Source organism: Ranitomeya variabilis, chromosome 4, assembly GCF_051348905.1.
Source record: "Ranitomeya variabilis isolate aRanVar5 chromosome 4, aRanVar5.hap1, whole genome shotgun sequence".
Taxonomy (NCBI): Eukaryota; Metazoa; Chordata; class Amphibia; order Anura; family Dendrobatidae; genus Ranitomeya; species Ranitomeya variabilis.
In genome coordinates, this window is record NC_135235.1 from 513334030 (window position 1) to 513346465 (window position 12436).

Consider the following 12436-nt stretch of genomic DNA (forward strand, 5'->3'; position numbering starts at 1 on the left):
TGGTCAGAATGTTTTTGCCCCCTTTGTGACAGCCTTCCTTTTGCAAACTTTAAAGATGTCCTTAGTGGCGCTGATTTGTCATTTTGCCATGTGCCAATTCATTTGTTCTCACTCTGCTCACAAAGGTGAATGTAGTGCCTTATCCCCAGCCGGGGGCATCAATGAAACCATATAGTACAGAATAAGGAGTGGGCAGCGGGACATTACTCCGAGTCTCCACCGCCTTCATTGGAAGGAAATTGTTGGCATACGGTGCGAGAAGGCATTAAAATTCATTTTTAGTAAAATCATTCACCAACTGGGGCTAAGGACAGCTTTGAGCATTGCAGGGAAGCCAATCAGGTAATGGAGCACTTCTGTTGGCAAAACCTTTCCTATAGTTTCCCGTCAGAAAACTTACTATACTCTTTTCTTAGTCAACTCCTTTAACCCCTTTGTGACCATCAATATATCTTTTTACTGACCTGAGATATAAGAGACTAGCATCCCCAACAGGTGACAATCCAGCAGCTGTATATTATAGCTGACAACTTGTATCAGCCAAGATCAGTGGTGGCACAGACTATGGTCGTATAACCCCTTAAATGCTGCTGTCAATAGTGACTACAGAATCTAGATGATAAACATAGTGAGGGGGCTTCCTCTTTAACCCCATGGAGACCTTGAAATCTCGATTGTGTGATCCTGATGTTTGCCATGGCAATTTACGGCCAAGTAATGGCCTTATGTCAGCCAGATATTGAGACCTGTTCAGAAGTTATCAGCATTTAGGTGGTAAAAATAATTTTTTTCATTCCTATTATGCCACTTTGCAATACCGTATATACTTGTGTATAAGCCGAGTTTTTCAGCACATTTTTTGTCCTGAAAACGCCCCCCTCGGCTTATAAAAAAGAGTCATTGTCCCAGAAAGACGGAGAGGGAGTGAAAGCAGCGGGTCAGAGGCAGGAACCGGAGGCTGAGGCTAAAGCCTGTGCCCGCTGCTAAAGAGAAATGAATATTCACTGCCGACTCCCCTTCCCTGCGCGCCCTCGCTGCACCTCGTTCCGTTGCCAGCAGCTCTTCCGGCTACGCGATCACATGTCCCCCGCTCATTAAGGTAATAAATATTCACTTCTCTCCACTCCCATAGGCGTGGAGTGAATATTCATTACCTTAATGAGCGGGGACACGTGATTGCTCAGCCGGAAGAGTTGCTGGCACGGAACGAGATGCAGCAACGGCGCGCAAGGAAGGTAAGTAGGATGTGTTTTTTTTTTATAGGAACCATGCATACAAGGACAGGGACGGGGAGCCATGCATACAAGGACAGGGACGGGGAGCCATGCATACAAGGACAGGGACTGGGGAGCCATGCATACAAGGACAGGGACTGGGGAGCCATGCATACAAGGACAGGGACTGGGGAGCCATGCATACAAGGACAGGGACTGGGGAGCCATGCATACAAGGACAGGGACTGGGGAGCCATGCATACAAGGACAGGGACTGGGGAGCCATGCATACAAGGACAGGGATGGGGAGCCATGCATACAAGGACAGGGATGGGGAGCCATGCATACAAGGACAGGGATGGGGAGCCATGCATACAAGGACAGGGATGGGGAGCCATGCATACAAGGACAGGGATGGGGAGCCATGCATACAAGGACAGGGATGGGGAGCCATGCATACAAGGACAGGGATGGGGAGCCATGCATACAAGGACAGGGATGGGGAGCCATGCATACAAGGACAGGGATGGGGAGCCATGCATACAAGGACAGGGATGGGGAGCCATGCATACAAGGACAGGGATGGGGAGCCATGCATACAAGGACAGGGATGGGGAGCCATGCATACAAGGACAGGGATGGGGAGCCATGCATACAAGGACAGGGATGGGGAGCCATGCATACAAGGACAGGGATGGGGAGCCATGCATACAAGGACAGGGATGGGGAGCCATGCATACAAGGACAGGGATGGGGAGCCATGCATACAAGGACAGGGATGGGGAGCCATGCATACAAGGACAGGGATGGGGAGCCATGCATACAAGGACAGGGATGGGGAGCCATGCATACAAGGACAGGGATGGGGAGCCATGCATACAAGGACAGGGATGGGGAGCCATGCATACAAGGACAGGGATGGGGAGCCATGCATACAAGGACAGGGATGGGGAGCCATGCATACAAGGACAGGGATGGGGAGCCATGCATACAAGGACAGGGATGGGGAGCCATGTATACAAGGACAGGGATGGGGAGCCATGCATACAAGGACAGGGACGGGGAGCCATGCATACAAGGACAGGGACTGGGGAGCCATGCATACAAGGACAGGGACTGGGGAGCCATGCATACAAGGACAGGGACTGGGGAGCCATGCATACAAGGACAGGGACTGGGGAGCCATGCATACAAGGACAGGGACTGGGGAGCCATGCATACAAGGACAGGGACTGGGGAGCCATGCATACAAGGACAGGGATGGGGAGCCATGCATACAAGGACAGGGACTGGGGAGCCATGCATACAAGGACAGGGATGGAGAGCCATGCATACAAGGACAGGGATGGGGAGCCATGCATACAAGGACAGGGATGGGGAGCCATGCATACAAGGACAGGGATGGGGAGCCATGCATACAAGGACAGGGATGGGGAGCCATGCATACAAGGACAGGGATGGGGAGCCATGCATACAAGGACAGGGATGGGGAGCCATGCATACAAGGACAGGGATGGGGAGCCATGCATACAAGGACAGGGATGGGGAGCCATGCATACAAGGACAGGGATGGGGAGCCATGCATACAAGGACAGGGATGGGGAGCCATGCATACAAGGACAGGGATGGGGAGCCATGCATACAAGGACAGGGATGGGGAGCCATGCGTACAAGGACAGGGATGGGGAGCCATGCATACAAGGACAGGGATGGGGAGCCATGCGTACAAGGACAGGGATGGGGAGCCATGCGTACAAGGACAGGGATGGGGAGCCATGCGTACAAGGACAGGGATGGGGAGCCATGCGTACAAGGACAGGGATGGGGAGCCATGCCTACAAGGACAGGGATGGGGAGCCATGCGTACAAGGACAGGGATGGGGAGCCATGCCTACAAGGACAGGGATGGGGAGCCATGCATACAAGGACAGGGATGGGGAGCCATGCATACAAGGACAGGGATGGGGAGCCATGCATACAAGGACAGGGATGGGGAGCCATGCATACAAGGACAGGGATGGGGAGCCATGCATACAAGGACAGGGATGGGGAGCCATGCATACAAGGACAGGGATGGGGAGCCATGCATACAAGGACAGGGATGGGGAGCCATGCGTACAAGGACAGGGATGGGGAGCCATGCATACAAGGACAGGGATGGGGAGCCATGCGTACAAGGACAGGGATGGGGAGCCATGCGTACAAGGACAGGGATGGGGAGCCATGCGTACAAGGACAGGGATGGGGAGCCATGCGTACAAGGACAGGGATGGGGAGCCATGCCTACAAGGACAGGGATGGGGAGCCATGCGTACAAGGACAGGGATGGGGAGCCATGCCTACAAGGACAGGGATGGGGAGCCATGCCTACAAGGGCAGGGATGGGGAGCCATGTCTATAAGGACAGGGATGGGGAGCCATGCATACAAGGACAGGGATGGGGAGCCATGCATACAAGGACAGGGATGGGGAGCCATGCCTACAAGGACAGGGATGGGGAGCCATGCCTACAAGGACAGGGATGGGGAGCCATGCCTACAAGGACAGGGATGGGGAGCCATGCCTACAAGGACAGGGATGGGGAGCCATGCCTACAAGGACAGGGATGGGGAGCCATGCATACAAGGATAGGGATGAGGGGACAGTGCATACTTGGCTTATACTCGAGTCAATAAGTTTTCCCAGTTTTTCGTGGCAAAATTGGGTGACTCTGCTTATACTCAGGTCGACTTATACATAATAATAATAATAATCTTTATTTATATAGCGCCAACATATTCCGCAGCGCTTATACATGAGTATATACGGTAAATTCCTAAAAGGCACCTGAAGCGTTAAACTACCTGACAGCAATTTTGAATACGTTGACGGGTGTGGTTTTTAAAATGGTATCACTTTTGGGGAGTTTCCAATATATAGGACGCCCAAAGTCACTTCAAAACTGAATAGGTCCCTAAAATAATAAAATATAAATTTCCGTAACAAAATAAAAAAAATATTGCTACATGTTTAAACCTTCTAAAACGCTTACAAATTAAAAGAACATTTTAAAAATGGTACTGATGTAAAGCAGACAAGAGGGAAATATTATTTATTATTGTTTTTATGTGATATGATTATCTGGATTAAAGGGATATTCAAAGCTTGAAAATTGCAAATTTTTTGAAATGTCAAATTTCTCATATTTTTATAAATAAACTCAAAACATATTGACCATTATCATAAAGTATAATGTGTCATGAAAAGAAATCTCAAAAACAATTAGATATATTGAAGGATTCTAGAGTTATTACTACATAGAGGGACACTGGTCAGGTTTAAATATTTTGGGCTCGTTGTGGAACAGCTGACAACGTGCAGTAAAATTGCAGCAAAAACAGGTCAAATTTTAGCTGATTGAATGGTTCCTTTCAACATATTTTCATGCAGGAAAACACTGAAGTCCCTCAAAAATTGTAGTAAAGACAATTTTTAGAGTAAATTATGGGCGACTCCAGGAATGAAATATGGTCAGTCGTTCTCTATTAGCGAAGCTCCAAGTCTCCACTGGGAAAAGGGATGCGGTGCCTAAGCAAACATTTTTGGAACATCAGAGCAATATGCCAATTGTTCTAGTACTAATGTAATGTTCTATTCTAATGTTCTATACTAATTATAAGTTCATGAAAACTCCTTCAGGTTACACATAACCATTTATGCGATTATTGACCAAAATCTGGGGAAGGTGAGGCTTCTGTACAAACCCGAGTCTCAGCGGAGCTCCTCTTCCCATCTCGCTGGGCTCCAACAACGAAGACGATTCCTCCAGTAGATCCGGATCCGCCATCTGCTGATGATGATGCAATTGAGCCTGAATTCACAAACCAATTAATAACTAATCAAACCAGTTAGTGGCATGCAGGGGCCATGGGGGCAGGCATGAGAGCCAGGTGAAAGGGGTACACAGAGATTAAGTGGGGATGTCTATGTATCAAGGCAGTCGGCTCCATTCACAGATGATTGCTAATTTTGACTTAAAGGACAGGAGGAGTCAGGGCTCAGGCATGTGCTAGATGGCATTAATCAGTTTCTCCACTACACGGTTCGGAAATTATTTTCAGAGTTGAACCCTGAAACTGAATTGAAGAACAGATTGCATTAATACATAGACCTTGGAAAGAAATCTCAAAGACATTAAGCAGTTATGGGCTGCAGAATAGGGATAAGTGTGACAAGGATGTCAGAGGAAGTGAACACTATACCCATGAATGTAAAAGATTTCATTATGGTGAAATAAAGCCGGCGGGCATTCCTGCCATTATTGCTTCTTGTACTGAAGGCTACAAAGTCTGATATTCCAGATTTACAGTTGCCAGCATTAGGCTTTAAATAACGTAGCTACCCAAACGGCAGAAGCCATATAAAGCCCGCTTACAGGGGCCGGTGATAGCCTGCACGTGCCCACCTAATAACACCACCACTGGACTGTGTATACATAGCAGCAGAGCCAATATCGCCATCAGCAGCACATCTGATCGGCAGACAGGGAATGTGCTACCGACACTATCCAAACTGTATCGGGACTAGCTAATCGTATGCGAGATCACTTGTCCCAAAGCAGATTGCATCAGCCCACAAGTGGGATCTTTAAAAAGGAGAACAGATCGGAGCTTGTTATGGGCACAAATCTGCCTGTACAATTGTATTTTAGGGGTTAATGGATGATCAAGTCACATGGAGGTATTCAATTTATGACTAAAGCCGGCCTATACGTTGGGAGGAAACGAGTGCTGTATGAATATGAGGGATAGGTCTGTAGAACTAGTGTTAAGCATCCTCTTCTGGGGGTGCAAAAGCTGCATGTAGAAGAGCCATTTTGCCTATGGCCCTTTTAATGAGAGACTGGGTACATTCAGTGCTTGCAAGCTTTAGTCTTAAAGGGGAGCGATACAGATGACATCACACATCTGCTTGGACACTAGCAGCGGGCATCATGCACACGTCCTATGTGGCATGTGGGGACTTAACGCAAGTCGTTGGCACCACTCAACCTCACGATGCAAAACTAAGCAGGGCAATGCAACCCCTTTAAGGAGCTGATCGACTGGTTATATAATCAACATACTCCCTTTATGGGAACCCATGTATACCTGCCATTATGAACACTGACAATACATTTGTGACTCCATCAGGTTACACTCTAATGTACCAGAATTGGAGCCATTAGAGCTTGGCATAAAGATATGCAGGACCCTGGCCTGGCAGACCAAGGCAATGCAAACTTTCTTGGCTGGTACTCCATTATCAATATCCTGGGCAATCCATGGGATAGCTTTTTTTTTCCCTGACATGAAAATGAAGCCTAATGAGACATTATGATCAGAGTCCCACCACAATGCCATGACATCGCGGGGGCAGAGTGGATGCCAAAATTCAAGTGTCAGCCAAAAAAGTTCCCACAGCCCTGGTCCAGCAGCACCAACATGGACATTATACCAAGGTCTTTTTGGCTCAATTCTTGGAGTTCCTTATTTTCTGGTATAACTGCCATGATGATAAGTAGGTGAAATTAAAGTTGTGATGGGGCTGTATATTAAAGTAAGGATTACATTTTGGGTATAGTTTTCAATGGCCTTCGTTTAGCAAACCAGTTGAACTGAAAATCTAGCCTTGTTACTCACAGAAACCCATCAGAGCTTGATCTTTCATTTCTGAAAGAGTTCTAGAAAAATCAAAAGTAGCAAAGTGACTGGGTCCTATAAGCAACGTGGGCAGATTATTCGCTTAAACAGTTTCGATAAATGAGGCCCAATGTTCCCCTAAATCCTGTATGCAGAATAACCTATTTGCAGCAGCAATTGGCTCAAAACAAAGCATTTGTCGTCACAAAGCAACCACATCACCACAACACTGCGGAAAGTACTCCATTAGGGGGTCAAATAAAAGAGGCACAGATATAACCACAAACCCGGGCTAAATGAAAGACAGGAAATGAGCACGGCTATGCGGGAGGATACACTGATTACAGCAGAATGGATAGGACAAAAATGTGCACACAACAAAAAACAAAAAATAATTAAGGGATCCAGGATGTAACTGTCCAGATGTGTGTACAGGAAGGTGTCAACCTACAAGGTACAGCTATTCTTCAGCTACAGATAGTATGTCTTGTGCTCATAAACATCACGCTAAAAGCAAGATGGTGGCAAGAATGGAAAAAAATCTTTCAGACCCAGAATTCCATCTTCAATAGGTCTATACTTAAGATACACAAGTATATACACTGCTCAAAAAAATAAAGGGAACACTAAAATCCCACATCCTAGATATTACTGATATATTTCAGTTGCAAATCTTTATTCATTACATAGTGGAATGTGATGAGAACAATAAAACATAAAAATTATCAATGTAAATCAAAATTAATATCCCACGGAGGTCTGGAGTTGGAATGATGCTCAAAATCAAAGTAGAAAATGAAGTTAAAGGCTGATCCAACTTCAGTGGAAATGACTGAAGACAAGGAAATGATGCTCAGTAGTGTATGTGGCCTCCACGTGCCTGTATGACCTCCCTACAAAGTCTGGGCATGCTCCTGATGAGGCGGCGGATGGTCTCCTGAGGGATCTCCTCCCAGACCTGGACTAAAGCATCCGCCAACTCCTGGACAATCTGTGGTGCAACGTGACGTTGGTGGATGGTGCGAAACATGATGTCCCAGATGTGTTCAATCGGATTCAGGTCTGGGAAAAGGGCGGGTCCATAGCTTCAATGCCTTCATCTTGTAGGAACTGCTGACACACTCCAGCCACATGAGGTCTGGCATTGTCCTGCATTAGGGGGAACCCAGGGCCAACCGCACCAGCATATGGTCTCACAAGGGGTCTAAGGATCTCATCTTGGTACCTAATTGCAGTCAGGCAATCTCTGGAGAGCACATGGAGAGCTGTGCGGCCCTCCAAAGAAATGCCACCCCCCACCATTACTGACCCACTGCCAAATCGTCATGCTGAAGGATGTTGCAGGCAGCTGATTGCTCCATGGCGTCTCCAGACTCTGTCACGTCTGTCACATGTGCTCAGTGTGAACCTGCTTTCATCTGTGAAGAGCACAGGGCGCCAGTGGCGAATTTGCCAATCCTGGTGTTCTGTGGCAAATGCCAAGCATCCTGCACGGTGTTGGGCTGTGAGCACAACCCCCATCTGTGGACGTCGGGCAGTCAGACCATCCTCGTGGGTTTCTAACCGTTTGTGCAGACACATGCACATTTGTGGCCTGTTGGAGGTCATTTTGCAGGGCTCTCGCAGTGCTCCTGTTCCTCCTTGCATAAAGGCGGAGGTAGCGGTCCTGCTGCTGGGTTGTTGCCCTCCTACGGCACCCTCCTCGTCTCCTAGTGTACTGGTCTGTCTCCTGGTAGCACCTCCAGCCTCTGGACACTACGCTGACAGACAGCAAACCATCATGCCACAGCTTGCATTGATGTGCCATCCTGGATGAGCTGCACTACCTGAGCCACTTGTGTGGGTTGTAGAGTCCGTCTCATGCTATCACGAGTGTGAAAGCACAACCAACATTCAAAAGTGACCAAGACATCAGCCAGAAAGCATCGGTACTGTGATGTGGTCTGTGGTCCCCACCTGCAGAACCACTCCTTTATTGAGGGTGTCTTGATAATTGCCAATAATTTCCATCTGTTGTCTATTCCATTTGCACAACAGCATGTGAAATTGATTGTCAAACAGAGTTGCTTCCTAAGTGGAGAGATTGATTTCACAGAAGTTTGATTTACTTGGAGTTATATTCTGTTGTTTAAGTGTTCCCTTTATTTTTTTGAGCAGTGTATTAATGTATGTCTGCACTTATCAATCCTACCAAGTATACAAGATAAAATGGTGAAGTACTTGGCCATAGGAGTAAAAAGACAAAAGTTATGAATCTGCATGAAATGAATTTAAAGCTTGGATACGATAATGTGCCTGGAAACCTTAATATTAAATGCTTGGAGGAACAAAAAAGGGGGAAAATGGAGAGAGAAAGTGGAAAAAATGGCAGCACAACAACAGCTATGAATGGAAAACAACACCTTCTAAAAACTAGAACTGGATATTTTAGAGCTGTATCCCAACTTTACTCCTATTGACTCTCGATTCTAAATATTTGACTTTACTCCTAGTCATTGTAAAGGACATGGTCACTTTTTTGTCAAATTATTTTTACAGTAAGGTTTCATTAACAATTTTAGACAGTTTAGCTTCTACAGCCTCTATTTATCACATTACATGACAGACTGCAGAAAAAGACATTTTAAAGTCTTTCATCAGAGGTATACATTGGAGGGCTGCAATATATTCCACTCCAAAGGCATATATGTAGCCCCTGGGAGAGGTATGTCCGAGGTGAAGGGGGGAAATAGGCTGAAGAGGTGTACCATTCATGGGGGCAGGGGCCCTAGGATTTCGAAAAAGGGGAAATTCAGAACTACCGTAGTCTGGCCATTTTATTAAAAATGTAATTACAATGGAATTACTGACGAAGGGATACAGCCTAAAAAAAATTATAGGGGAGGGCTGCATCCTAAAAACCTCTAGGACACGGTCACAAAGGGTTGGATCCTGTGTGCCAGGAACTATGTAAAAATAGGCCCAATTCAATCGATGTAGGAGGCTTTGTTTCATCCTACACGTCTTACTTTCCATTTTTTCCATGTAAAATCTTTATGTAGTTCATTTCTTAGCAAGCTGTTAGGATGCAGCCTCCTGATAAGATTCAGCAATTACGACACAACGCGCAGAAGACTGATGAGATGGTAGACAGGAGGGTGAAGTCAGGATACCACCTGCATGCCAATAACCGCTTCATTGATAAAGACGGGCACAATCATAATAGCCATCTGCCGATCTTACCATCTTATACTAGCATTTACCAGTTACACAGAAGGTTGGCAATACTCTAGCATTAAGCAGCATTCAGCCAAACAAAATGGGGGGAGGGGTTGGTGGGGGTTCACTGGCACTTACCTTAAATATACACCCCACCATGTTAAACCTCCCCATAACACAACTAAGAATAGCAACTGCTGCTCAGAAATGGGTTACTGCCTGTTATGTCAAAGCAAAAAAGGGTTAAACCTGCACTGATCTTACCAGCTGCTAGTGCTTAACATATAATGGAAACCAGGAAGCAACAAATAGCAAATCTGGAGGAGAACAAGCTTAAAATGGGAATATTAATAGGAAGACCCGGCGAGCAGGGTCAGGTGTGAGGATGGAGAGCATGGGCAGGTACACAGAGATATGGGAGCACACAAGCAGGGAACAGAAGAGACCGATGGGTCCGTATACATAATCGCTCTCTTCATACTACCGTGCACCAAAGCCCCCCGATAGTGCCTGGATTATGGGGCTGTGATCCACAGTCACGATCTCTTATGAGTGTTATGGTCTATAGTTAGTTGGTGGCTCACTGTCACCAACACTGCAGTGGACTAGGCCATTCAATGATAGGAGTATAAAGCACTGAAAGCAGGACACAGGAAAGCAAGAAGCGGAAGCAAGAGTCAGGAAATAAGCCCCGTACTCACCCTAAGGGTAGGAACGTTACTTGTCTTTTAATGACTACTTTTCTCTATGGATGCGGCGGTTGACACTGCATACCCCCAATTTGTATGGCTACACTATTTTGGCATTACAGGGAATCGGTCACCAGGTTTTTGTTACCCCACATCTGACAGCAGCATGATTCCAGTAATGCATCACTTACTGGGGTGCTTGCAGCAGTTTTGATTAAATCACAGCTTTATCTGTAGCAAATCTGTCAGTTCTTTGAATGCTGAGCTCTGCATAACCCCACCCACATCGCTGATTGGCAGATGTCTGTGTACACTGTGCATAGGCAGAAAGCAACCAATAAGCAACAAGGGTGGGGTTATACTGAGCTCTTGAACATGGAGGACTATTACTCTATAGTGATAAATTGTTGATTATCAGCAAGAGAGTATCAAAACTACATCAACAGCAAAATGTAACAGTGACCACTCTCTGCTCATTCTGCTCGACCTTTCTGCAGCTTTCGACACTGTTGACCACCCTCTCCTACTCTCTAGTCTCCAGGCATTAAGGACACTGCTCTCTCCTGGTTCTCCTATCTTTCTGACCGCTCCTTCAGTGTTCTGTTCTCTGGTTCCACTTCATCTCCTCTTCCTCTCACTGTCGGGGTACCCAAGGGCTCTGTCCTTGGACCCCTTCTCTTCTCCCTCTACACAGCCCCAATTGGACAGACCATCAGCAGATTTGGCTTTCAGTACCATCTTTACGCTGATGACACACAACTATACACGTCATCCCCTGACCTTACCCCCGCTGTACTACAGAACGCCAGTGACTGTCTGCAGTCTCCAACATCATGTCCACTCTCTATCTGAAACTCAACCTCTCCAAAACTGAACTTCTTCTGCTCCCGCCATCTACTAACCTCCCTAAATCTGACATTTCCCTCTCCGTGGGTGGCACCATAATAACACCCCAGCAGCAGGCGCGCTGTCTCGGTGTTTTGTTTGACTCCGATCTCTCCTTCACATCCCATATACAATCTCTTGCCCGCTTGTGCCGCTTACACCTAAAGAACATCTCTAGAATCCGCCCTTTTCTCACCATGGAGACACAACGAAAACCCTCATTGTCGCCCTGATCCACTCCCGCCTGGACTACTGCAATGCTCTATTAATTGGCCTCCCCCTCACTCGACTTTCCCCTCTCCAGTCTATCCTTAATGCAGCAGCCAGGGTTGTCCATCTGGCTAATCGTTACTCGGACGTGTCTGCTCTTCGCCAGTCATTACACTGGCTGCCAATTCATTACAGGATACAATTCAAAGTACTTGTTCTCACCCACAAAGCTCTCCACAGTGCGGCACCCCCATACATCTCCTCCCTCATTTCTGTCTATCGGCCTAGCCGACCGCTGCGCTCTGCAAATGACTTTCGACTAACCTCTGCACTAATCCGTACCTCCCACTCCCGACTCCAAGACTTCTTCCGTGCTGCGCCAATCCTCTGGAATGCTCTACCCCAAGATATTAGGACCATCCACAACTTGCATCGTTTTAGGCGCTCCCTCAAAACACATTTGTTCAGAGCGGCCTACCACGTTAACTAATCAAAGTCATTTTATGTTTGTGTGTGTGTGTAGCCCATTCACTATCACCATCTATCCCCCACCCCCTGACTGGACCATCATTGTAAATAC

General features: G+C 46.9%; 1 protein-coding gene across 7 annotated transcripts in view; it reads right to left on the minus strand.

Annotated features, from left to right (window-relative positions):
• ATP6V0A1 (ATPase H+ transporting V0 subunit a1) overlaps window positions 1–12436 on the minus strand; it is a 169278-nt gene that overhangs the window by 54167 nt on the left and 102675 nt on the right. For 4 of the 7 annotated variants that reach the window (XM_077252114.1, XM_077252120.1, XM_077252117.1 and 1 more), the window contains exon 6: window positions 4958–5064. In XM_077252114.1, coding sequence (XP_077108229.1) covers window positions 4958–5064 — 107 coding nt within the window. The remainder of the gene's footprint in view (window positions 1–4957; window positions 5065–12436) is intronic. The other 3 variants (XM_077252119.1, XM_077252115.1, XM_077252118.1) reach the window with 1 other exon arrangement.